This window comes from Leptosomus discolor, chromosome 1 (assembly GCF_034619465.1).
Source record: "Leptosomus discolor isolate bLepDis1 chromosome 1, bLepDis1.hap2, whole genome shotgun sequence".
Classification (NCBI taxonomy): domain Eukaryota; kingdom Metazoa; phylum Chordata; class Aves; order Leptosomiformes; family Leptosomidae; genus Leptosomus; species Leptosomus discolor.
In genome coordinates, this window is record NC_141391.1 from 139,004,465 (window position 1) to 139,032,428 (window position 27,964).

The 27,964-nt window shown below is 43.6% G+C and overlaps 1 protein-coding gene across 6 annotated transcripts in view; it reads left to right on the plus strand.

Annotated features, from left to right (window-relative positions):
* The window catches only part of LRP6 (LDL receptor related protein 6), a 72,157-nt gene extending 61,218 nt beyond the window's left edge, over positions 1–10,939 (plus strand). For 2 of the 6 annotated variants that reach the window (XM_086466019.1, XM_009950855.2), the window contains 7 exons: positions 589–714; positions 2,087–2,323; positions 4,018–4,128; positions 5,973–6,203; positions 7,451–7,587; positions 8,755–8,852; positions 10,648–10,939. In XM_086466019.1, coding sequence (XP_086322145.1) covers positions 589–714; positions 2,087–2,323; positions 4,018–4,128; positions 5,973–6,203; positions 7,451–7,587; positions 8,755–8,852; positions 10,648–10,939 — 1,232 coding nt within the window. Of the gene's footprint in view, positions 1–588; positions 715–2,086; positions 2,324–4,017; positions 4,135–5,972; positions 6,204–7,450; positions 7,588–8,754; positions 8,853–10,647 lie in introns of all 6 variants that reach the window. The other 4 variants (XM_009950856.2, XM_086466002.1, XM_086466006.1 and 1 more) reach the window with 4 other exon arrangements.
* The last annotated feature ends 17,025 nt before the right edge of the window (positions 10,940–27,964 follow it).

Here is a 27,964-nt window from a genome sequence, read left to right on the forward strand (position 1 = left end):
AAGCATCAGTGCAGACTACTACTAGTTTTGTTTGCTATTAATCTCAGTAAATCTGCCAGGAGTTCCAAGAGAAGTATGTTGTCCTTATTAAACATTAAAATGAAGAGACATATTTATCTAGAGCATGTTAATTTGAGTTTCAGAGACAGTGTAGAAGCTTCAGAATTCATATATTAGAAAAGTTTACTTTTTTTAATGGTCTTTGATAGAGAAAATGAAGTATGGAATCCAAGGCATCTTTTTGTATTACTAATGCTACTATTTTTGCTGCAGAACTAATTCTACCTTGCACAAGAAGCGAAATGCTTTGAGTACTGTTTACTGTTTTAGTAGACTCCGTGGCATGATTCTCAGAGTGTTTCAGATCATGAACAATGATCGATGTGCGTGATAAATATTGATGTGTGTAAAGGGAAAAAATACAAACAAAAAATACAACTTTGAAAAATTGTTGCTTTTAGTAGTGCTTTCCCCAGGGGGAAGGAAGTCATGAAGAGCCTCCTGTGTGCCCAGAGAAATCACTGGAAAGTTGAAAAAAAGGTGGGGATTTCTTGTTAGTACATATCTTTCTTATTTTTAAAATCACAGGACAACATCCTTGTTCTCAAGACAATGGTGGCTGCTCTCACATTTGCATCGTGAAGGGTGACGGCACCACGCGCTGCTCTTGCCCAGTCCACCTTGTTCTGCTGCAGGATGAGCTGTCCTGCGGAGGTAAGAACTCCCCCTGCTCTGTGTCACTGAGCTTTCAGCTTCTGGGGTGGGGGGGGTCTCCATTTTTAAGGGTGGCTTCTGGGCAGAAAGAATGCAACAGTGCGCCAGGTGCTGTTACACACTTTTACATGCTTACCTCTTTGCCTCCTCCCCCAGTTAAGTCTGCAAGTATTGAGAAGGAGAAAGAGAAGAGGAAAAGTTCACTACTTGATTGTTGAATAAGGATTTCTGTTCACCCTTTCCACTTAAGACCACTGATTTATTTCAACTTGATTTCTTTAATTGTATGATTTTTTAATTGCTTTTTTCTATCACTCTGTATGTTTTCCGTTTTCAAATAATGGTAGATTCTAACGTTCTGCCATATTGCACCATGTCTGTGCCATTTTATTCTTCTCTGCTGTCCTCCTCAAACTCACCCTGTGTGTGTCTTTCTGAACTGCAGTCCCAGAAGGGCGAGTTGCCTCCTCCATGGCGATACTGTCGCCTACGCCCTTGTGTCTCCAAGGGTGGGGTTGAAATGGGGTAGAGGAGAGGCACTATGGTGCTTGGGTCTCTTTGTGCCACCGTACTGAATGGATTTATTATGCAATCTTCTCGCCATCAAGGCGACGTGTGGTCTGACAATGGAACAAGAGCTAACATAATCCAGATATTTTCTCAGAGCAAGTTTAATACCAGGCCAAAAACGGGGGGAGGAAAGGGGGATTAAAAAGAGGAAAAAAATCCACACTTGCTTACTGCATGAGATTAGCAGTTACTGTAGTAAATGTTAAATAACAGCTAACAGCTGTGTTGAGATAGCAGGACTTGACTAGATGGAGTAGTTTTTTGTCATTTTAAAATAATTTTGACTGAACAGAGCTGTCGAGGGCGCATAACTAGACATTGAGTCACAGTGCATCCATCTGCAGCGCATTACGCCCTTTTAACATTTTTTTAATGTTCGACAGTCATTGTATAGAAAGAGTGAGCCATCGATTGTGTACCCAGTGGTGTTGTGGGAAAGGGGGAGTAGAAAAGTGTGTTGACTTTAAATGAAGACTTTTGAAGACCTACTAAGAGAAGGGTATAAGAGGCTGAAGTGGGAAAGGAAGAAAATAATTGTGGTTTGAGTGTGCATGTTTCTCTTTTCCTCTTGTTCTTTGCCTAATGAGCCTCCATTGATGTGAACCTGCATATCACATGGGGCTCAAGATCTGCACAAATGACTGTGGAGGCAGCGGGGGGTGGAAGTTACCTTTATGATATGTCACGTTTATCAGCTGCTTGATAAATGAAAGCAGCTGAGCTCTTCTTGCCCTTACCTGTCCTGATCTGCTGTTTGTTCACCTGGATTTTTAATTTTTGTTTGTTTGCTTGATTTTTAAAGAACCACCAACATGCTCCCCTCAGCAGTTCACCTGTTTCACAGGTGAGATTGACTGCATCCCGGTGGCCTGGCGCTGTGATGGTTTCACTGAATGTGAAGACCACAGTGATGAAAAGAACTGCCCAGTGTGCTCAGACACCCAGTTCCAGTGTGAAAGTGGACAGTGCATAGACAGTGCCCTCCGGTGCAATGGAGAAGCAAATTGCCAGGACAACTCAGATGAGAAGAACTGTGAAGGTACAGAGGATCTTTTGGAGTGTGGTGAAAACAGAGTTGTCATGGAGACACTATGATAGATGCCAAAGTTATTTCTGAGGAGGATTTGGAAGGATCCAAGGTTCTGCTAGTTTTTAAACTGATCTATTGAATGGGAAATTATTTCACAACTCCATGCTCTTGTTTCTCCACTTGTGAGACAGAAATAACGCTGATCTCCTGCACAATGATTTAAGCTCTGTTTATGAAAAGTACTAACAAATAGATAGTATGTTCTTAAGCTCTAAAAACCCGGTAACTGGGAGTGAATTACGAAGTGGAGCAAATCCTTGTCATAGATTTTTGTGTACCTTGTAGTGAGTAAAGGTCTTGGGATTGTTTATTTTATAATACCTGAACAAAATTGAGTTACACTTTTCTGAGTGAGTGGGAGACAGATGAGATTCTGGAGACCTCTTCTTCCTATAGAGCACAGCAAAAGAGAGTATTTAAGCCATCGTTACAGAGGGAAGTGCTATTGCCAACACAGTGAGAATTAGTTTCTTTTAATTTTGGAAAGGACAAGTCACGGTGATGAAACATGAGCAAACGCGCCTTTTCCCCACTGTGCAAGCAGTGAAGAGTTGTAGGGTCAACTTGTAAGCTTGAAAGGATGCCTCCCCTCTATCTCCTTTCAGTACATTTTCCTTCTTTGAAGAGACTGTCTTAAGGGTCTTTGAATCAAGGCTGGATTTCTTTCTAAAAGGTGTGCTCCAGCTCAGACGAAAACATACAAACCAATGCAGAAATTCCTGTGTGATGGAAGGTGATTGTTAGCCAGATGAGATGCTGACATCTTAAAATACATTGTGCAAGTTAGCTTCCCAGTTGCCATCCAGAGACTGGAGATAACAGACTAGGGGCTCTTTATCACCTTCAAAGTGGCCCTGTTATTCAGAGTATTCAAGTTGATTACAGATCAGAAAAGCCTTTAGTTTAACTACTTAATTCAACTGAAGTCAGAAAGAATTTCTGGATTTATGAGAAACAGGAGGCAAAAATATGTGTAAACAACAGCAGCCAGCACCTTGCCTGCAGCACCTTTTCTCCCAAAGTGGTAGTTTATTTTTTTGAGTGTACTGGCAAAGCTCCAGTTTTATCTTCTGTCTTTCATTTCAGTTTAAAAACATAATGTCAAGTGAAATATATTGTGTCATGATCAAGGAGTTTTTCTGGTTTACCGGAAGAGCACAAGGGCATTGAGAAACCACATTTATCTTTCTTAAACAATTTTATCATCATGGTTTGGCAGATTTATTTTTAATAACTTAATTCTTCTTTCTTGTATTACAGTAAATGCTTAGAGTTGGAGATTCTTATAGTGATTTTGTAATAATCATGTCCTGGGATAAGTGCGTATGTTCTCAGTGGCCTTCTGCTTCTGAGTTATTTCAGTCAAGGTAACTTTATCTTGCAGTGTCCGTATGGTAAATAGAGAGTAAGGACCAGATACCCGCTGTGCGATATCCTCAACAGAACACTGAATCACTTTTTCTGCATGGTTGGCATGAGGGACTTTGTGTGCCACTGGCTGCTTTAAGAAGTGAAGCTAGCAGCACCCTAAGCTCTCCCAAGATACTCCTGATTGTATGCTTTGGTGTCTTGCTTTCTTAATCATTGTAAAGAGTAGAAGTCTTTAATACTGACTCTTGGTGTGTGGGCGGTTCTCTTTCCAGTGCTTTGTTTAACCGATCAGTTCCGCTGTGCCAGTGGGCAGTGCATCGGGAAAAGCAAGAAATGTGATCACAACCTGGACTGCAGTGACAGCTCAGATGAGCAAGGATGCTGTAAGTGTAAAATCTGAGACCAGAGACTTGATTGCAGCATTCAAAATTTGTTTCTTACCTTCTCTGAGTTAAATTTTATTCTGCCAACCAGACTGAATTAATTGTTCCCAAAATGAATGCTCCTGTACATAACTGCTGTCATGCAATTAGTGTGCAACATGGTGGAACAGGACTAACAAAAATAGCTAGTGTTTTGAATGAGTAGTCTCTGAGGCAGAGCAGGCTAGTAATTTTTTCACTTACCATTTCAAACTTTTAAAAGAAATAAAAGGTTTGGTTTACTATAATCTGTTAGTATGCTGAGTTGTTGCAGCGATTAAAAAAAAAAATCTTTCTAGCAGCATGAGGCTTTTATATGTAACTGCTCTGCTTCATGGTTTTCTCATCCAGAGAATTAATAGCAGGTGCTTTTAGAATCAGAGAAGCACTCTGTTTATAGAGTAAACTTCTAAAATTTCCTTTGTGTCTTGAAAAGATGTAATTCTGAGCTTGATTTATGATTTGTAACATATGATATCCCCTACCTTGAAATCTCCAGGGCTCTGCAAGAAAACCACTGCCTTTAAAATTCCAACTTGAAAGTTCATTTTCACTGTTGGTGCTTTAAAAGAAATTGTAAATAGGGACAACTCTTCTTATGTTAGAGATCTGTATATCATAGTTGACGCACACATAACTTGAAAATGCAAAGCCAGAGTTGGACCCTTGATCTTAAGAAGGAGTAATAGGAGATGTTATGTCATGCTACCAAGTTATTAGTGACATTGTCAGAGACATGTATACTTATCTTTATTATAGTTCATATATTTTCCAGTTTTGTAACAGAGGCTGGAAAATTAGCCCACCCAGAGTAACATTGCAGTTGTCATTGTCCCTCTTCAAGTATGATCAGAAGTCTGTTTACATATCTCTGTAGACTGTGACAAGCTGGTTAAAGTGTGGGTTTGGTGTTCAGGGAGAAGAAAATGTGTTGAGAAAAGACTTTCAGTAATGGGTAAGATGTAAAACACTGACTAGAACAGGAAAATACTTTAAAGTCTGCTTTTCTTGTCAAATTCATGAAGCACAGGCAGGGGGTTGTCAGTTATTCCCAGAAATGTCATTGCTTAGAATTGGTATTGTAAGGAAAGCCACTCATTTTGACTGTTGAATAATCATTTCAGATATGGATTCCTCATAAGGATGGCACCTCTAAAGCTGGTGCTCAGCTATATGTGTAACCATCAGTGTGGGTCAGATGTGGAGTAGGTGAGGTAGTTTAATAAATAGCAGCAAACCCAAAATTCATCACCTCTCCAGCTCAGCATAAGTGAATGTTACACAGCTGAGAAAAGAGAGTGACAATCTGTTACATTGAGGGATAACCTAGGTGCTTATGTGATGAGGTGCAACATGCAAAGTAGTTGTCATCACCTTTAACGACAAGAAAAAGCATAACTGGAGTCACCAGCTCAGTGCCATCTGGAGTCATGGCTCCAGCTCTTGTTCATCAAGTTCAAAGGATAGCCCTGCCTATCAGCATGAAGCAAGGTCAGGACGTGGTTCATCAAGGCCCCTGCATGTGCATGTACTGTTCATTTTCTGTCATTTGTGATTTAAAAACCTCTCCGCATGTGCAGAGGTCATCTTGTGCACAGGTAGCCCTTATGGACACACAGCGTCTTTAAACAGACCTCTCTCAGCGCCTGTTTGTTCCTCCCGTATATTCACATGAAAGCTGGTGTCTGCCTGCAGAAGAGGAGGCTTTTATTTTTCCTGTGTGGAAAGATGGCAGGAAAACTGATGTTGGTGCCCAAAGCTGTTGGATTAACTTACATGGTCTGATTTTTCCTTTTTCCTTTTAGACACGACGGAGGAGCCTGCGCCACAGCCCAACAACACACTGGGTTCCATCATTGGTGTGATCCTCACAGTTTTTGTGGTTGGAGCAATGTACTTCATCTGCCAGAGGGTGCTGTGCCCACGCATGAAGGGAGATGGGGAAACAATGACCAATGATTACGTGGTGCATGGACCAGCCTCTGTACCTCTTGGTTACGTGCCTCACCCAAGCTCCTTGTCAGGGTCTCTTCCTGGTGAGTAAATGACGTGATCCTTGTCGTGCTCTTTGGCACCACATAGTTGTGGCTGAGGGTACTGTGCACGTAGGCACAGGAGGTGTCTGTTCCAGGTGCGTAATTCTTGGAAGCTGTTGGAAGCCAGGACTGTCAAGGCTTGTCGCCATCTTTCTTTATAACAAACTGCTATTTTACCTATGCTGTTGTTGAGCATCTAGATACTTAGCAGAACCGTAAGCTGAAATAGATACACGTACTGCAGGAGTTCTCTTCTGTTGCTACTAAAGCCTCTTTTTGGACTATTACAGCATCAGCAAGGTGTTATGACAGTACAGAGCAAAGTTACACAGAGTTACATTGATCGGACTTTAAACATTATGTAATCATTCTTGTTAGATTTGTAAACCGGATTTGTATGCTTGTGAAACTTCTCGTAAAGTCTGTAATGGCCAGCACTAACTGTGGTCTCAGCTTACTTCATTTGATGATGAAGTTTCCAACACCAATCCAAGCACATGATGCTACTGCTGTTTAAAAAGTAAGACTTAACCACAATGTTGCACTTCATTTATATGCATTATTTCTGTATATATTGATTTTACTTGTGGCTGTGGATCCAGCAGGTTCCAGTCAGAACATAGAAGTTTTGTGAGGCTGTTACAGGGTTAAAATAATGCACCAAATTTATTTGCTTTCTGTAATAACCTGCTTTCAAAAAGAGAGTCTTTGAGCAGAATTTTCCCCATTATTTTATGCACAGTGGCATACCTCTCCGTTTGTCGCTTGGACTCTCTGCCAGCGTGCCTCAGTCCGGTAGCAAAAGCTCACTTAACGGTGTGGAAATGAAAGAAGACAAACCCTCTCTTCTCTTGTAAAAATTTCAGTTGCTCAATTGAGGTGGTCAGAGTCAGTTTCATCTTTTATTCTGAGGCATAGAAATAGTGCCTGAATGCCTGTTCTCTCAAGTCTTTTCCAGCCGTTCAAGTGAAAGAAATCTGTTTCTCTTCACACAGCTCTAGTATAGCCCAGTGCCAAGTCCTGTAGTTGAGTAGCTGGATACACAAAACCAACATGTTTGTTCCCTAACAGTCTTCATTCCAATTGTCCATCAAGGAGCACTGAATTTGCTTTTAATACCAAGAAGATTAATTTTGGTTTTAGGAGTTGTGCTTATGCTGCTGATATCCTCTAGATTTTTTTTTTTAAGCCTTCTTTTCTCTGTTTATTTCAAAGAATTGAATATTGGCATACATCTTTTTCTTCAGGGATGTCTCGAGGTAAATCTGTGATCAGCTCCCTCAGCATTATGGGAGGGAGCAGCGGGCCACCCTATGACAGGGCCCATGTCACTGGAGCCTCTTCCAGTAGTTCTTCAAGTACCAAAGGCACTTACTTTCCTCCAGTAAGTCATTCTATTATTCGTAGACCTTTAATAACTTTCAGGGAAGTGCTGGTGTCTTTCTGAGGGTAATTGACCGATTAATGTTTTGTTTTAAATTTCTAGCCTAATAAACTTGCTTGAATATGGAGTAAGTGATTTTGAAAGGGAAGGGAGAGGAGATTTGTCTTTTTCTGAAGCAGTATAGGAATTTTCTGTTAACTTTAAAAAGTTGTAAGGGAGCTCAGTAACAGAAAAAGATGTTAGATTGAATGTCAGGGGAAATGAAAAAAATCCCTATAAATGTTGAGCAGCTCTGGCAGAGCGATCTCCTTTCATTATGCTCTGCCATGTTCCTCTGGAGGTAAAACTATGGTTGATTCTATATAGACCTTTCAAGGAATTAAAATGAAGTTTTCTGTCACGTGTCTTGCAAGTGACAAATAAATAAAGAAGGGTCTTGCAACTCTACAGCATTCCTCTAGTCACAGATGGGTGGTGTGCTGCACTAGATGCTGTACAAAAGTTGGTACCAGCCCTAGAGGGCTCCCTGTCTCTTTACTGCTAGTGTCAGTGGTGGTTGTTTTAGATATTTTTATACGAATTCCACCCGGCCCCTATGAAGTGTTAAGAGGTACATGCTCCATCAGTGTAGGCTGCTGTCTTCAACTTTTCAGTTCCAAGAACCAGCCCATCATGTTATATCTTTGAATTAATCAAAATACTGTTTGTGCAGTAAGAGCACGCCTGTACAGGGAAGAAATGCTTGCCTTGAACAGCACACTGCAAGTATTATGAACAGCATAATACTTGGGGACTGCAGCTAGCGGGAGCAGACACCTGCCAGTTTGCCTAGGGCGGTGGTATCCCTGGTGACAATCTAGTATTGAACAGCTAGCTTCAACTTTACTTTCCAGCACTGGGTATGTCAAAATAGCAACGGCAGTCAGCGTTTTTTGAGAAGAGCTTAGTAATAGCTTCTGTGGGAATGGTAACAAGCAGCATTTCCAATGTCTGTTCAAGAACTGGGGAATAAACAGAAGAAAAATCCTGTTTGTTGGGAGGGACTATGCATGCGGTTCTTAACTTAAGGGTCCTATTAAACAATACCAAAAAGAAAATTTATAAACTGATGTTTTCTTGACTCTCCTCCATATCTGTTTTTTAATTGTGGCTTTTTCCCCCCCTTAGATTTTGAACCCACCACCATCACCAGCTACTGAACGTTCACATTATACCATGGAATTTGGTTATTCTTCAAACAGCCCATCCACTCATAGATCCTACAGGTAATTACTAATTGTAATAGCTTCTGTCAGGATCAAAGCAGTTAGTGAAGAAAATGCAGACTAAAGACAGCCTCTGCTCCATAAGAATTGCAATCAAAGGCCCTAACTCCATAAGCACTGAAACAGATGCTTAAAGAGGTTCAAATGTATCATGTCACTGAAGTGTGCATATAAATGCAGCACTATTTGAGGTAAATCCTACAGTAAGTGGGTTAGTGGTACGCCTCTCGGGTATAGTGCTTTAGGGAGAATGACAACACTCATCACAAAATTAGCTAAATACCAAAAGAAACCTGGTACCATGATAACTTTGAGCCCAAAATACTCAACCTGGAGTGAACCCGGCCTTTTTTAGGCTTCTGTCATAAACAATTTGTTATGTGTTTATCAGAAAAGATAGGCAAATACCATGTGGAGGAAAGTTGGCAATATAAACGCTAGTAGGTCAGAAGTGACATTAATATTATGGCCTAGATAAAGCACAGAAATTCTAGTTTGGCATATTAAGAGTTAATATCTGAAACAGGTTGCTAACCTTTTGCTTATTTTCTCTGACTAATATTTATGGGCATGCAAGCTGTTTGCTTGAATGTATCTTTCTTACCTTCCCTGTAAGATGCTAGAGTTCATTATCATTTTATAACTAGTTACCAAAAATAGAGAGACACCTACTACCTAAGGGTGTAAAGGTTCCCCTCCCAAATTACTAGTAGATCTGGTCAATGAGAAGAGCGCGCTGTATTTGTCTACTGAAAGAAATGCCTCCCTAACGCAGAGCCTTTGGGGGCTTTTGGATAATGAGGTCTCTGGGGCTGAAAAGATATCTCTTCTCCATTAGCAGAAAATATGGCCTCTGTTGTGCAGAAGGTCAGACCAGATGTTTATAATGATCCCTTGCAGCCATATGAAAAATCTTTTAAAATGATGAGTAATTTTCTAATGAAAGAAACCCAAATTTTGGCACTGGCATGAATTACGCTGATCACTGGTTAGCTGATGTGACTTTTAGTATTGTAAATGGTATTAGGGATGTAGCGTAGGGTTGAATGTTTTCCAAATGCTCCCTCACCCAAAAATAAACCCTGGCCTTGCTGCTTCTGATCTTCCCATCTTCCCTAACATTCTGACTTGAATATAGAGGAGCTGCATCCCCACCTACCACTGACAACTGACTCTGAGGCTGTTAGTGGTCGCTACCAAGCACCTCCCTTTCTAATTTGTTTTCTTTAAACTATCTTGGGCTCATTTTAAAGAATGTTTTGTGGTAGAAGCCTTTGGCAATTCCATGCCAGTTGCTGCTCTGGCGAGTGATTCTCATGACTGTTATGAAGGTGCCAGGCGATTTTCAGTCTCCCTGTCTGGGCTTGGAAGTTAGTATCCATAAATTGCATAATGGAAACAGAGTTATCTTCTCCATATAATTGCAACACAGCTATTTCCCCCCTCCCTGTGCCCTTCCTGCCCGACTGTCTTAGGAGCAACTTTTTCTACCTCAAGTAAGTCCTTAGGGAGCCTGTTGTCCGTAGATAATTAATAATTACCATCTCTTTCACTAGTTGCTGTAATTTGACTGACGTTGTAGTGCAAAGGTGGGCCTTCTGCCAGGGGGTTTAGCGAGTTCGCGGTGCGGGAGAGAGCGAGAAGAGCGCGATGCTGCGTATCTGCAGCGGAGGGGCTGACGCGCTCTCCGTTTCCACCCGGGCTTACGCGCCGCCCGCTTGTTCGCAGGCGCCTCACCCGAAATGCACCGTCTTTCTAAATGCCGACGCTTTTCCTATGCATCTCCCCACTGCAGCTACAGGCCTTACAGCTACCGGCATTTTGCACCTCCCACGACGCCCTGCAGCACGGATGTCTGTGACAGTGACTATGCCCCCAGCCGAAGGGTCACGGCAGCGACAGCCAAGGGCTATACCAGTGACTTGAACTATGATTCAGAGCCCGTCCCCCCGCCACCCACTCCACGCAGCCAGTACCTGTCGGCGGAGGAGAACTACGAAAGCTGCCCGCCTTCCCCGTACACGGAGCGGAGTTACTCTCACCATCTCTACCCGCCGCCGCCGTCCCCTTGCACGGACTCTTCGTGAGGGGTAGCCCCCCCGCCCCGTTATCTGCCTCCGCCGTGGAAGTGTAAATACAAAATGTTCTGCTGGGGAGGGGGGAGGGAGCTCTCGGCGAAGGATGAGGTAGGACAGTGTACAGTTAAATGTTATTAAATGGGGTGGAGGAATACTGAAGATATTTGTACAGAAGAAAAAAAAAAAGGATATTTATATATTTTCTTAAACAGCAACTGCTGCTTGTGCCATAAGAAGAAAAGTTTTGTATAAAAGAACCCAGACATTTGTACAAAAAGTTTTTATTTTTGCAAATGGAACACAAAAACATGCCTTAATCCAGTGAAGTGACTGAGCACATAAGGAAATGGAAGGACCAGGATGTGTTACTTGTCCAGCGAGGTGAGATGTGGGGTTTGTCAATACCAAAAATGTTTAAAGTAATTAATAATAAAGAAGTCCGTCTCAGAGCAGCATACCATAGATACTTGGAAGTAGCCAAATAACCTCTATGTTAACTACGGAGGGCCAGCAACTAAAGTTAAACTTGAAAACGCAGTCAGGACAGATACTAACCTTACACAAAGGGCTTTGTTTTCTACAGGAATACAGCAATCGTAGTAGTGAATCCAGAAAAATAATCACAGACTTTTTTAAATGAATACACCTCTGTTTTTCCTTAATGCATTTACCAAACTAGAGCGTTTAGAGCACTCTCCTTGCTTCTGGAATTTCAATGATTTTTGTTGGGTATATTTTAAAGTTTGCTTTTTTTTTCTCCTGTTTATGTTTAGCTTTTTCCATCTCTTCTGCATCCTTTCTTCCTGCCCGTGTCACTTTAAATCATGATATCCTTATTTAAAGTACTGCTAGAACTGGGCTGCTGTAAATTCCTTTAGTCTCCTAATTAGCCTTGTCATGCAGTGAGTACCATGCTATACATTACCTTCTTCATATTGCCAACATGGTAGGATTCTGTTTTGTACCAGGTCAGTATGATTTTTGTGTAATTGACAAGGGTAATATGCATATACCTGAATGATTTTTAGTCCCTTAAAAAAGAAAATCTTATTTTGACCTAGTGCCCACAAAATGTCAAATATTTTTATACCACATATAATATAGACAGCATATTTATAAACTATAAATTTAACCGTGGATTGTTAGTTTTACTGTAAATGAATAATATATCCTTGCAGTACTTTCAGTGTATATTGATATCACAGTATACAAATCATATATATAAAAATATATATTTTTCTTTTCCTAGTAAGAAAGCATTTAGCTTTCAGTGGAGCAACTGTCCATAAAAAAAAAATATATGTTTTGATCATTAGAAGGGGTTCCTGTGCTGTATTAACTGCTCATGATTTCTTTGTGCTAGGTAAAGCCAGTTTTTTCTCAGTATGATTTTGACATACCTCCTCTTTTGCGTGGTGTGAGTTTAATACTTTAGCATTTAACCGCTGTGAATGTCAAATTTTAAGATATTCCTAACCAAACCATTTTATATTCGCATTTCTATTTTTGTATATTATCATATTTAGCCCCTTCTCCCGTCAGCCTCATGATGGTAATTTTGACAGGGAGAGTATATAATCAAGTGAAAACATTATTTGTGTAGGTTGAGGGGCAACCTAGGGTATTATTAACTCCTCTTCGACTCCAGTGCAGTGTTTTGAATTTGCTTTGACTGTAGTGGAGCTCACAGTATACCTGATCTTAGTTGGCATTGTGCATTGGCACCTTCTGTCCACGTCAAATCCCTTTAAGGTGCTCGATGCCTTCAAAGACTGGCCCTCTGAGTCCTCTCTCCAAACAAAGGTACTGAGCAGCTTCTGGCTCCTAGCCTTTGGGCATAGTATGGGTGTAACAACTCTTCAGAGGCGCCATTTCGGTTTTACTCTTCTCTGTTGCTTGTTTCCCAGCCAGTTTCAACTAAAGGAGAAATAATCTGAAAATGTGGCATGGGCTTTAATTCATGCCGTTGACAGAATTAGTGACAAGTAATTCTTGCTAGTGCTGCCGCTCATCTGGAGTACTAGAGCCTCACTTTGTTTCAGCTCCAAGGAAAACCATGGCATTGGGATTCCAGCTGTAATAAAGGTTCTTTCTAGTAGTCCAAGATACCTGAGGAAACTTTAGAAAGCCGTGGTGGTCTCCAGGCTACTGCAGTTGATCTCTGGACCTGGCATACTAATTTTTTTTTTTGCCCAGCTTCATTCTATGTATCTAGGAATTGTGGTAGCTGTTCTTCTGGCCCTTCCTTGCTGGTGAAGAAGCTTGTTTGTGTTCTCCAGCAGGATGGATGCTGAGGAGGGTATTGTGAACCATAAGGGAACTCGAAACCATTTATATGAAGGGGGGAGGGCGGGTGCGTCGCGGTGGGGAGGGGGGGGTGTTCAGGCTGGCACGCTGATGAGAATTAGAAACTTCTCTGTTGTTTACATTTTTTCATGTGCAGCATTCCGTGTGGGGTTCACATGTGGAAACTTGCACTAATGAACTCAGAAGAATATTGCATTGTTGTATCTCAGTCCAAGTGCTTGTACTGCGATGGCAATGGTCTCTTCTTGCAAAATACTTTTTTCAGTGTGCCAATTTCTGTTTGAAAAACTCTAAGGTGGTTGAGCTTAAGGAGTGGTATCCTCTTTCTGGTGTGGTTCGGCTGCTTCACTGAGGCTTCATCTTGGAGGGAACTTCCTGCGGGTAAATTCCCGTGTCAATTACAGCAAGGGCTCTTTAGAAGCGTATGGATCATGCTGCCTGCTTTCTGTGGTAGTTTACATCCACATGTAACTCAACTGAGGTCAATAGGGTGGACATAATTCTGTGTAGGATTTGATCAAGTCTCTTTGATACGTATATTTTGAGTGATCTGCCTCTGGGAGGCTCATGTGAAGAGGGGCAAAGTGGACAGACTATGTTTTTCCACTGAAGATCACCAGCATAGAGAGCAGCCTGTTTCTCATCTGGACTAACCAAAGAATTTATTCAGTGGGAAGCTGTGATCTGCCTTTGCAAGTACATGTATTTTTCCCAGTAAATCCCAGTAAAATCTTGAAAGAGTTGATGATCTGTGAAGTTCCTCTCGGGCAGATCTCCAAGTTACAAAAGCATCGATGCAACTCGTATGCACACCTGACACATTCCCAGTGGGTGAACCATAGAGTGATGAACATTGAGACTGAACAATTTCTCTGTGTTGCTCTCTACCACTGAGCCAGTTGTGATTCATATTCTCTCCTTCCCTCAGCGAGGATCATTCTTTTTCCCCTCCGCTTTTCAAATTGACTGAGATGTTAGGACTGTGGATAACACAGACGTGTCAATTCAGGAGATGGCTAGAGTGCGTTTGTAGCATTAGCATGGAAGTGCTCTCACTGATGTCAGTGCTCCTTGTCTTTTAAGCCAAGCACAAATGTCCTTATCTCACAGCATCAGGTACACACACAGTGAGGCATTAACACAAGTACTTGTGCGCTTTTCCCTCTGTGTAGACACCTGGGGAGTGTTCATAGCTGGCTGTCTGGTGATGGCAATGGCTGGCGTGCTTTGTAGTTTAACAACAAAACAAAACAGGACATTACAGCATAATATGTTGAAAACTAACCTTTGCATGTTCAGCAGGAGCTTAGCAACATTAACGACATCTAATCTTGCCTTTTAAAATTATACCTACCATGTCATACTGCATGCATTTCATACCTTCATAAGGAGCACTCCTCATTTCTCCACTGCTTTTGGATACCAAGACATTTATTTGAAAAGAACTTAGATACAATAAATGGAGCATACACATAGCATTTGCATTTGAAGAACGGTTTCCATGAATTTGTATTCATGCAACCTGTGCATATACATTAAATGAAATATTTACAGTAACGCAAAATACGCAAATGAGCCAGTAAATATCAAAGGATTCATTTTGCTGTGAGTTGTAACTTTCAGTATTGTGAATTCCAGATTACTGCCGTAACATTTTCCCTCCACGTGCACGCACAAGTATATGTATACATGTAGAGGTATCTTTGATGATGTGATTTACCCAAAGCTAATAATTTTCTCTCTCGTGCATACACATTCACATGCCCTCATTGGCACATTCAGCCTCCCTGCCTTTCGGAGTGCTAATGCTGGATGCTGGCCTGCTGTCTCACGTAAGCTCGACAACTTTTGGCCAGGTTGTAGGACAGACAACAGAATACTTGCTACTTTAAACCTGAATAATTAGTGCTCTGTTATACTGGAGAGGAGAGGAAGCACATTTTTATATACCATTCCCCTTCTTTTGGAGTCCATTTTGCAGACGAGTAAAACTCTTCTGTTCACTGTAGGGGCATAAAAATCAATCTGTTGTAGTCCTAGCGTAATTATAAGGAAAAATCGCACCCAAACTGCTTGACACGGCAGGTGCTACAATCCACTGCAAGTAAAGGCACATGCAGAAAATCCCTTTTTATTGCACTAATGGGCTTTGGTGGTGTTCTGGTCTTGAGTTGTGCACTGCTTCTCTATTTATTATAGCCCATCCTCTAGAAATGGCTTGATTGGCGAGTCTTAAACACAGATTCCTTTGTTTTACTCTAAAGCGGTTAAGCCTGTGCTAAGATGAAGAAAAGGCCACTGTCTTGAATATTGAGTATTTACATTCCTTATTGCTTGGCAAATCTCCTTGAATTAATTGATTACCACCATTCGGGTGTGGGGGGGAACTGCTTGAACTACAGAACTCCCATGTCACGCATGCAGTGGAATCAAATGACTTCTTCAAAATACCTCTTAAGAAGTGATCAATCACTTTTTTTGCTGACATTTTTGCCTTGAGCATGTTTGTCGCACAATATTGTTATGGACAGAATCTGCTTTTGAACATGCACTGTGCGTGTAGCAGGTGACATTTCTACAACAAAAAAAAAAAGAGCTGGCTCATTGAGTGCAAAAATAATTTGAACTTTGTTATCCAGAAATTGCTTCCTTAGCCATGAGGTTTTTTTAATAGCATTTTGGTGGGGTTATTGCTTGAAAAATAACCTTTAACTTGAAAAATAAACCTTGAAAATAAGTTAGGAATGACCTTATAACTTGAAAATGGCTGCAAACCATTCAATTTCTTTCTAAAATAAGTCAAATAAAATACAGTAGTGATCCAAAATGGGCAAGTTTCTTTCCTTTCCATCTTTAAAAAGGGCAGCTCAGTGGATGATGCCAGCTTAGCATTTATAGGGCCTGGGTGATCCACTCCAAAACCGTGCAAGGCAGGGTGAGTAAACTGTCCATATTCGATATGGGCCAGGGATTGTCTTAGCAGCACGCAGAGTGGTTGTTATGATGAAACTCTCGGTGAGCAGTCTTGTTCCCCTCTTAAATGAACAGGAGCGGCTTTGAAGTCCTGATTAGAATGGCTGTAGCCTTAAGCCAGGCAGTTAAGAGTCAGCCAGGGAAAATGAAAGTGTCTTTTTGTAAAGAGGATACCACCGGGCTTAAGCTGAACTAGCCTTGTTTGCAAGTGAAGGATCTGGTGCTGCTTTCAGATTTTTAATCTTGGTTTTGTTTTTTGTTTTGTTTGTTCTTTTTTGTAAGCTTTAATCACTGTTTGTCATTGTCTTAAAGCCAGCTGGTGTCTCTCGTTCTCAACTTTGGTACGATGGTGCTTTGCAAGGATGTATTTATATTATAATGACCAACATTTGGTCAGCCCTATTCACTCATTCACTAACTTTTTTTTTTTTTGTAAAATAAAGTGCTTTACTTGTAAGGTGTATATAAACCTTGTACAAAAATCCTTTCCAATTATTACTATAAACTGAGTTGTAACAAATGAAATGTTGATTTTTATAATAAAACTAAGAGTGAAAAAGGAGAGGTACTCTTCATTTTATTTCAGCTTCTGGAGGACAGGTAATTAAAGGTAAAAGTCCATGTGTGTCTTTGCTCTCCATAAAAGCCAGAATGTGCTCAGTTTTCTGATGCTGTAGGCAGACTGCAAACAGTGAAGCATTTGCCTGAAACACGTTGTTGACTTCAAGCAGTTCTGTTGATTTCCATTATTCTGCAATGCAACTGGATACATTTTTAAAGCTAAAAGTCTCCATTATTATTCACTTAGATTGGTTTACAAAATAGCACAAACCAGACAATTTCGCCAAATAAATCCTTATCAGACTAGAGATGCCTGGTGATTATTTTGGAGACTGCTGGCCTTTAAATCTGTATAGAAGCGTTCACAAAGAGGTGTTTAAAACGTCGAAGAAATTCCCCCACCCCCCATCTTCTTGCCGTAACAAGTAATTGCATAGGAAGCAGTTCTGGATTTATAAGCTCAGCACAGGAATTCCTGCTCCACTTGAATCCACTCGTTGTGGGGAAAAAAATATGGCTCTCTATTAGTGTGGATCTGGGTACACTGAGATTCTTTTACAGCTCCAGTTTTTCTACATGGAAGCATGGACAAGCCACATACCACTGCCCGTGTCTGTAAAACAGGGCCTACCTTTATCGGTCTCATAAAATGTTGTAAAAAAAAAAAAATATATATATATATATGCTGCTCATTCTCAGCTCGTGTGCCATGCTTATTTTATTTCAAGGTGCTATAATTATCCTACCTTGGAAAATGGCAGCCATCAGTCTGGAGCTGCTGGGTGCTGCGTTTTTCCCTAAAAATGCCAGTTGTGAACTGCTGCTGGGCTACAGCTGGCTTACCAGCTCTTTTCTTTTTTTTTTTCTTTTTTTTTTTTTGGTAAGCGGCTGTGGCTACCTTTCTACAGAGCCTGTGCAGTTGTAATATGGTAGAAGTTTGTGTTCTTCACGTTCTTTTGTATTCCCTCAGTCTTAGTCTTTTCCAGATACGGCTGTTAAGCATCAGGGTGCACCTCAAATGCAGTTCTTAAAAATGCATACCAGAGAAGGGGGTACGGAGGGACAGCACAAAGAGCAGGATCAGCCCTATCAATGAGCCACTTGAGTTAAATCTTGAAAACAACCAGTGCTCTTTAGAGAGTAGAAGCAGAAGTAGGTTTAGTTTCAGCTGCAGCTCACCGTGTGTCTTATCTGTGCCAGTTATCAAGGCCCCCAGGGATGGCAGAGCTGCCGAAATCTGTTTAGGAGGCACCAAGGGGCAGCAGGCATAGTAAGGGACACCGGAGTGTTTTCCATCATTTAAAAATATATTCCCTGCCTGTCTGAGAAAGGACCACTTGGAAGTCTGAAAAGAATTTATTTGTGTGATTCTGTCTTTCCTTGCATATATGCACACGAGCAGAGGTGACTGCGAGTGCTGGAATCCTGCCATTCATTTTATACTAGAGGGGGGATAACACACTGCATCTTTGAAATGGTAGTGGTAAGAACCCTTCGTTAAATGCATAAAAACAAGTTGTCGTTTGTTTTGTTGTTTGTTTTTTTTTTCTTTCTCTGCCAGTACCGGCAGCAGTTACCTAAGAAGGTCAGAATGCAAAATCACATGCTTGTTCCTGGAGGGAAACTGCTGAACGTGTTTAACCTGTTTCCACGGAGGAGATTTTGTAGCTAGCTGAGAAACCTCTGCATGGGAATCCAGGCATGTTTGGTAGAACTGCCTACTGAAAAGCAGGCACCTGACAAGGGGAAGTTTCACCTTGTATCAAACCTGCTTGTGTGCAGCAGCTTTTCCTGCATCCTTTTTCCTGGTGCGTCACGTTGGGAACATAAGAAGTACGGTGCTGGGCTTAGTGACTTTTTTAAAAGAAATACAATGAAAAAACCCTCATTTGTCTTGTAGAAACTGCATGTTTGGGTAAGTAAGCCTTGCCTTGCCCTTGATCACCACAAGATCTATGATGGCAGCTAAATGCAAACTCCCTGTTTATAGGAAATACTGGGAGCTGTCAGCCCTCTCCTGCTTGCACCCTCTGTTGTGTAAAGAAACTGCTTAGTGGGGAAGGTCCGAGGCGTTACCTGGCTCGGTGTGGCACAGCAGTGATCTTACCACAGCTTTGCTTTCACAGCAAGATACTTTTTTCCATGAGTTTAAGAGGAGCGCTCTACAGGAACTACAAAGTTTGCTTCTCTGAGGGTGTGTAAAGAATGTCATTTGGGTCTGAGGAGGGAAGGATTTCATGTCGTGAGTGTTTTCCGTTTGTCAGTGCTGCCAAAACTCTCAGCCCTGTCTCCGTGCCAGGAAACCAGCAACCACCTTAAGCCGCAGAGGACTTGGCTGGAGAGGAATGACTAACTGACCCACCACCAAGCTCCCCCTGCATTGCCCCGAGCAACATCTTTCAAACCACTGATGATCGCTGCTGGTGGTTTGCTGAATAAAGGGCTACAGGTGGCTCTGATGGCTACTGGGCTGCCAGCAGCCTGTGGCGAAGCATCTGACTGTGCCAGGAGGAAAGCCCAGAAGCCTTCACCTGCAGCTCAGGTCCTGTAAGAGCTGCTCCTGGTTTCCAGGGCCAGTTGCCCATGCAGGGAAAGAGTAGTAGGAAAATGTTGCGTATCAGAGATGGGCAGAGAGAAGCCATGCAGCTGGAAGGACTGTGGGGAGAGAGGACAGGTGCAATGAGGGTGCAGTGTTTGTGCTCTGGCTCCTCGTTCCTCTCCAAGGATGGAATTAGGAAAGTGGAGCATAAAAAACTATGAGTAAAGGATGAAGGGCATAGAGTAGGAAAGGTCCTGGAAGCGCATGGCAATAAGAAGAAAGGATAATATTACAGGTGGGTCTCTGAAATCGCTCAGGAACACAGCAATTCCTCCTCAGCGTTGCCATAAGAACAACGTGCCTGGTTGGCATGGCAGGGACCCCAGGGGCAATAACCTGGCGAGGGTGGAGAAAAGGAATAGGTTGGGCAGTTCAGGGGAAAGAGCCAGAGGAGTCTGGCAGAAAAGCAGGGCGTCCTGTGTTTCCTGCACGCTGTCTGTGCTAGGAATGAAATAATCATTAAAGGGCCTGACTCCTGTTGGGCCAGACAAGATCAGCTAAGATCTTGCTAAGAGTGGCCTCTCCTACCATCCCACCTACACCCCCAGTACTTTAGCAGGGAAGAGAACAAATGTAAGGGAACAGGACACACAAACACTTCCCTGTACTTGTGTGTGTTCCCCTCCCCGTCTTGGTACAGGAGAAGAGTGGGGAAGAAGGGGCATGCTGAAGTAGCCAAGGGCATTCCTTTGCATTCACAGCCATAGCAAGAAAAACGGTGAGAACAAAGAAGTGAAAGGGGAGTCACTGACTGAGTGGCAGAGGGGTGGGAAAGGAAGATGCTGGGGCTAACCATGTCCAGCACGGGATAAGGCCTTGCAGAGACTGGCCAGTGTGAGCTGTTTGCTGATTTTGTGACGCTGGAGTTGTGCTCAGTTTCTCCCTGCCTCTGTTTGGTCTTTAAAGCCAGAAAAGGAAACACCCCTGAAACAAAGAGGCTCTTCTGAAGCGAAGCCAGAGAAACTCCAGTGCTGCTGGTTCCCCCATCTCGCCTGGGCAAAGGTACTGGCAGGCAGGGGAGCAGGGAAAGGCAGGGCTTCATGGCTGAGGGAGCCACTGATGATAACATGGTGAGATAAGCTGTTTTCTGCTCAGACCCTCCTTGATTTGGATCACGAGAAGGCAGCCGTGACACTTTTGTCCCAAAGAGAGGAGCAGCAATACAGAAGTCAGCATCACGGCTTGATAGGGCAGAAAATGTGGCTGTGCTGGGCGCTTTGTGAGACCATAAGGGCCTCCTGGTGGGGCTAATCCCCCCATGCACTGCCCTGACTGTGTGTTTTGGCAGCAAGGCACTATCGTGCCAGCAAGAGTTACCAGTTGCCAGAGTTTGGGGCCGGCTGCAGGGCAGCAGGAGAGCTGGAGGAGGAGATGGCAACAGGGGCAATGCATCAGGAATCAGCGGAGAAGCCCTGGTGTGCTGCAAGCCCTTCGTCCTCTGGTATGCTCACCGATGCTCGTGGAAAGTGTTATAAAAATCCTCTGTGAGCTGTGCCTGTGTACGGCCTCTTTCCTGCCTTGCACCTCCTTTGGCTGTCGTTACATGGAGTGCCTAATGAAAACCAGACCTTGGCCTTCCAGGGCATTTCATGTGCTCTTGTGGCTCGTGCCTTAACGAAGGCCACCATTGTTCTCGCTGTGAAATCCCATTTAGCTGCTGTGGAAATGAGTGTGGTGTTGCTGACACGCTGATTTGACTTCAGGTGGGAAGCGAGCAGCAGGTGAATCCTGCAGATAAAGATCCACATTTTAGGCAAATATAGCTTGCACTGAAAAAGCCGAGGAAGAAAAATCAGTAAATGACCCCTACTGCGGACAGGAGGAGTTTGTAAATGAATTTTTGATTCAAATGGCTCATGAGGTAATAGATGCTTTAAAAAAAAAAAAAAGAAAACTATCCATTGGTGTATTTTTCGTAACTTCATGTTTTTCAGGCGTGCTCTGTTTGCTGGAGACAGAGTGATTCCTCCCTTGACGCCACTTTCTTCTTTCCATCCTGCAAATGTTTTGAGAAACCCCGTGGCTGTGCGGATGGCTTAACGTGGGCTGTTGTTCTGAAGCACAGCTGTTGGGGATTAATTACTTGGTGGAAGAAAACCACTTTCAGATGCTTCTAATAAGAAGTTGTTCCACCAGCAGCACTAGTAACGAAGGCTGATTTTTTTTTTTTTTTTTTTAAAGAACGTACTTATCTCTCCTGTCCTTCCCGTGCGATGCCCATACACCTTCTCCACGCTGTCTCTGCATTGAATTCACACCTCCAAACCCCCTGGCCCTCTGCCTCGTCCCGCTTGGTTTTGACTGTGTAAAAGGCAGCGCATCGAGCGTGGGGCTGTGTGTTAGGGGGCCTGATGGCAGCTGGTGCTGAGTTGCTCCTCTGCTGCCTGCTCCACATCACATGGTGGGTGAGGACTGAGGTCCACCTGTCCCCCCTCGGGGCGGGTGGGCTCTGGTGTTTGCACTGTGAGGAGCACGGCGGGAAGGAGGTGGTCGCGGGAGGGGAGACGGGTGCAGAGGTCGACGCAGTGACGCAGTGGGGCCGGGAAAGGCAGCAAACGGCTGCCTGCCAGGGAGAGGAGCTGGGGCAGCAGTGAGGTGCGTGGGAAGAGGAGTGCACGTGCGAGGGGCTGCTCAGTGGTTTCCCAATGCAGCAGGAAGCCCAGCACTGCTTCCCTGCAGGCAATCCCATATCCCTGCATCCCGGGTTTTCCTGAACAGCTGGGGAAAAGAGCTGATGTCAGTTAAACTTGAGTAACTGAGTAGGAAAGATGTGCTCCTTCAGATTTTGAAGAATGAGGGGAAGAGATACCAATTGTTGCCTCCATTGGCATCCTTCTTTCTCTTTAAAACAGACAAAAAATGCTTAGTTAGTTAGACAGAATTATGGGCTTGTGATAAAGCCAGAATCTGAGGGAAATTTATTTGGTGACCAGCACCAGGTAAGGAAGAGTTGCTCTGGTTTTTTCCAGGTCTTGTAGAAAGCGTAGGTCAGTCTGTCTGTCACAGAGGGCGTGAGAAGGGGTAGGAAAGGGAGAGCTGGGTTTGCTGCTGCTTTACTTGGCTCCTTCCATGCAGGTGGTTTTCTCTCTTATCTGATGTTTGAATCATTCTTCAGCTTTAGATGACTCCAAAAAGAGAGGACCGAGAGGACCAAAAGGACAGAGGACACATAATCCTCATGTCCCGACTGTCCATTTCCTTGAGTTAATTTTATGTTGGTAACGAAACCTACTTCTTTCCGTGACTGTAAAAGGCATCGGGCAAAGCACCTGCAGAGCTAAGATGGCTTGGCAATTCAGATTCATCATTTACTGCAGGATTTCTCCAACACGTGTTTCCAGTTACCTGGCATTTGTCCTACCATTGTGCACCATTGGCTGCTGTTGCTGTAAGCAGGTACTTGGTGGATTTGGTCTCCTAACTTGAGCGTGCGGCTGGGAGCCAACTGTAAGTCATGAAGAAGATTGTTTCAGAGAGAAGGGTTTGGGTTGGTTTTTTGTTTTGGGTTTTTTTGGCAAGATGCTCTTCTTTATTGCATAGCTGCATGAGACCACCTCATATTTGAAATGATCCCTGGCCAGTTCTATTTCTGCATTATTTTGTGACATGGAAGAGCTGGGGGGAATATAAAAAAGCACTGCAAACAAATGTTATATTAAATATGAAGATCCCTCCCTTCTGCCCAAAGGTGCTTTGCTACTTCTAAGTCTAAAAATCCTTAGAAGGAATTTAATTTCACATGCAGCATCAGGAGTACGAATCTCCTCCTCTCCCTCTACTTGTTACTCCTGCATTGCAACTGTGATGTTAGTTTTATATATAATGCTTTCTACATTGGTTCGTTCCAGATAGAATAGGTTTGGTGATCTGATGTACCTTCTACATCTTTGTGTATTTTTTAACTGTATTTTATATAACGTGGGTTTTTATACATAAGAAGAGCTCAATGTTGTATTTGTAATTGCTGCTGCCTCCACTGTTTTCATTGCAATTTTTTCAGGAAAAAACACAGATACTGGACTTCTTGTTTTATGTATATTGTTATTTTGGTATGCAGACAAAGAAGCTGACCGCTCATACTTCTTGTGAACAACTACAGCAAAACACCCAACTCTCTAATAGGTGTGAAAGAGCCAATCTTCACCCATTCTTGGGCTGCTAGAAAGAGGGACCCCGAGGCCAGAAGGTGATTAGTCGACCTACTTTTCAGCTGAGATGCTTGATAATGTCCATACTGAACCCTCATGAATGAACTGCAAACTCACCCGCATGGTATCAGCAGCAAACTTGTTCCCACAGTGTTTTTCAGCTTCCTTTGCTTGAGTCACTATCTGTAGATAAAATAATATGATATTTTCCAACCCTTTCTTTTCAAAAACAGTAGTGGTAGGGCAAGCAGGCCATCTAATGCTGGTAGTTAGTGTTCTGCAGCTTTCCCTGCTCATCTTCCCCATAGAGACCCTGGTGTGCATGTCCACACGGATGTATCTGCACACCTTCCTATGGTCTGTCCAAGCAGGAGAAGAAATGGCAGCCTCAACCCGTAACTGCCCACTTGCTTTTCACGCTGCTGGGGTTACAAAACAGTGCCCAGGATGGGATGCTGAGCACCTCCCTACAAGGACCCACTGGTAAGCAAGGAGGATAACTAGTTTGCCCAGTAGCATTTGAGGGAGCGGGGAGAAGAAAGTTATCTCAGGCCCCCCCACTTAGAGCAAAATACAGTTTATGAATCTTAAAACCTTTTTCAAAAGCAGAAAGTAAAAAGAAAACGTAGCCTTCAAAGTGATTGTGAGTCACTCTCCTTCAAAGCATTTCCATGGATTTCTTGAAGTTTCTTTCCAGTGTGTATTCCAAACGTTTTTGTGGGGATGATAAATTCTTCCTGTCTCACATTTAATTTTGGTCCATCAAACTGGCTCTCATTTTGTTTTTACTTCTGGCACTAAAGGCTAATTTGCCTCCTTTAATTGAATGCAGACACTGTATCTAACATGACAGGCGCTACCCACTCAATAATGGGATATTGTCTTTCCCGACTCCTACTTGCCTTAATTAAAAGCAGAGGGCTGACCTCAGTGCTGAACTCTGCCCTATTCCTTGCTAATACTTTTACACATTGCCTCACGCTACAGCTTGACAGGGCACATTCAAGTTCCTGGCTCGCCAACATCGCTTGTTTGTTTGTTACTGTTTTAAGGGCGAGTTCTGCTTAATCGTGGGGAGGTTCCTCCTTGCTTCGGCAGGGCTGGCATGCCGCCCCCTCTGCTGCGGGGATGCGGGGAGGGAAGAGGGAGCAGGTGCACAGGGTGGCACCACTGGGCACAGCCACTGAAAACAGGACCAGATTTGGTCTGGCTGAATGCTTCCATGGGCCCATGAGTTTCCTACCTGTGCCACCTCCTGCATGACCTCCTCCAGGTTGCGCGCTCTGCCCTCTGGGTAGGCGGAAAGCCATTTTCAGGGAGGACCCAGGCTCTATTAGATATTCTAAGGTCTATTAGGTACCCAGCCTGGGCTTCAGGCTTGGAGTCAGGTGTTTAAACTTTCAAGGTTTGGGTTTTTTAACCTGTGTCCTCTTATGGCTGAATCTAGGACGTCACTGTGGGCGCTTAGGTCCCCATTACTTGAACCTGCACAGGACCTCTCGTGCTCAGCAACCTTCAAAGGTTTCTTTGTGAGCTGGGAGGGTACAGCAATAGCTACCCCGGACAGGCTACGCTGAAAGTGGAACAAATTATGTCCCACTCGTCTGAGTATCCCAAACTGGGATACAGGTGGATGCCTTTATATGGATGGATGCAAACCAGGAGGCAGCGAGTGGCTGAAGGGGTGCTCTCTGCACAACAGATTAAAGAAGCAGGACAGGCTATGTAGGGGTGGTGGTGAATGCTCCCCGCCCCTGCGGAAAGAGTTGAGCTTTCCTTGTGTGAGCACTGGCTTGGGAAAAACCACACGGAAAACAGCTGCCTGTACAGCCTGTTTGTGCAGTGTTTTTTTTTTGTTGTAATTATTTCTCTAGAGAAGCATTTTGCTTAGTCTCCAGCTCCTGGAGAGGGTCGGACTGGAGAGCTCAGCTTTCTGTCAAAAGCCTTTGCTCACCTGCTTCTGGAGAGAAAGTAACCAAGTGATCTGCATTTACCTGAAAGGATAAAACACAGAAGGCAAATATGACACTCAGCCTCCACAAGAATTTTGAAATCCCCAGAACACCACCTTGAGGGGGTTAATCTTTCAAGGGTTTTCTGGGAGATGTTGAGGTGCTCACTCAGGGCTTTTTGATGTTGGGGCTGGCAAGGCAAAGCACAAGACTTGGCTGCTATTAAGAGCCTTCCATAGCTTTGCCAGAGAAGGTCAGTCACAAGGTCATCCTCACCTTTTCTCTGATGCTTCACACAATGATAATGCCTGAAGCAATCCCCTTATCCTCTGCCCCACAGAAAGTCTTTGTAACCCAGGGGCTCACAGGAAGGCACCTTTCCCAAGATGCAGAGGCACGCAAGTTCAATGAAAGAAAAAAACGAAACAAAACAAAACGAACAAGCCAGCTGAAGCCAGGCACGTTCAGCTACTTTAAACACAGAGCGTGTGTGTAGTTGTCCTGTATCCCGGTATGGCTCATACCCCTGTCTCTGACTGGCCCCAAAGCCTTGAACCACCAAAAGATGTTAATTTCTCTACAGGCACTGACTTTCAACATATAGGCACCACTGACATCACCAAAGACTTCCTTCAGGCCTTGCATAACAAAAACAGTCCCATACTTGCCTGTGTTTCTGCCACCAGACACGAGCAGAGCCCTCAGTCTGAGCGGTGATGAGCTGCTTGGTACAGTCTGTCCTCTTGCCTGTTCAGCAAACATGACCAATCTAGTAGATGCTTCCCTGGATACATCATTTCAGGATGGGGCAGAGCAGAGAGGATAATACTGGTGGTATTATCCAAGTGGTAGTATTATCCACAACAACCGGGGTTAGAACAGCAAGCTGGTGTGCTAGAAAACCCAGGTTCAGATCTCTAGGGAAGATAACATAAGCATAACCCAAATTTTCCATTGCAGTGCTATGTGTAATGAATATTTAAAGCAGAACCACTGCAGCGGCAGACAGAAAGTTCCACTTTGGCTGTTTAACTTCTAAAAACTTAAGTCCCATCTCCCTCTAGCATCCAGTAATGAACTCAGTTGGTTTCCCTTTTAGGATGCTAGCTGTGGCTGGGAAGCATCTGAGCTTCCTCTTAGAGAAGGGAAAAGAGCCATGTTTGGCATTGATCTGCCAAAAGTGATTCTGGGGTAGAAAGATGAGGGGAAGGCTATCATGAAAGTCAGCACAGAGATCACATCAGTCAGCAAAGATGCTGACTCCAACAAGAAATCTTTTTGCAACCCATCATTTCTACAGCCCCAGGCAGGAAAACGCATCATCTCTGCATCTGCACAGCGAAAAGCTTTCTGCTTTGGCTGCAGCAGGTATGCAGTGGAGCAAGTCATGGGACATGGGAGAAACCTTCTCTGTGGGTTGACTGGGATGTATCACAGTAGCTCCAATCCCAGAATATCTCCTAACCCCACCCTGCAACCTGCTGTGCTAGGTATCATGCAACAGAGCTAGAATTTCTGTCTCGCTTGTGGGATTTACACCATCCCTGGCAAGAGCATCACAGACACAGATAACAAACAAGCAAGGCAATCAGCTTTAATGTTTTCTGCCTGGTTCTCACCCTTCACTCACACTACAACGCCTCAGCTGTGAACTTTTAACCCTGAACTTGTTCCAGATTGTGAGCCTCTACAGCAGACAAGTCATAGGCAGTAAATCCACTTTTCAGACTACGGTGTCTACTGAGCTATTCCCCTTGGTGGTTTGCTGCAATTCACTTTCTGCCCACCTGCTGCTCTTCTGTCTACTCAAATGTACGTATTGGTAGTGGTAGCACGGTACTCACCTGTGGGAAGGAGTGAAAGGAGAAGCAGCTTAAAAAGAGGGAGACCATGCGATGTGTGATAAGATCCAAGGATGCCTCCATATGCCTCTTCAGCCTGTTTTTGAGAAATACTGGATCTGCCAGCATTTCCTGAGAGCCGAAAGAAATCTAGCCCTCTGAGAGCTGAAGCAAAGGGAAGTAGCAGACAGGTAAGATGTTTGGTTTTGGGTGAAGGCTCCGGACTGTTTTCTGCTATTTCTGCCTCCTGCCTACTCACTGGAGCAAGAGACACTGCAGCCGTGAGCCAGGGCAGATCTCCTTTGTGCAACACGTGTGCACATGGACAGTGGGATGTCCTTATCTGATGTTTAACTGCTCCAGGGAACAGCAGCCAGGGCAAGTCCCACCTGCTGCTTCAAGCCTCGGCTCTCAGAGGCTTTAGGCTGAGATGGCAGCTCCTGGGCACTAACACAGGCTGGCCCAGCGACCTGGCTCCCTATAACATGGTGCAGAAGGCAGCTGCAGGACACTTCCAGCGTCCTTTACAAATTGCATTACTTGCACAGGGCTAAACTCCGTTGTTGCAACCTTAACACACAGTGAAATCAGCTCATTTTAAAATTAAACTTGCTGATATAACAAAATTGCGTGATGCTGACCTGGGTAGAAAC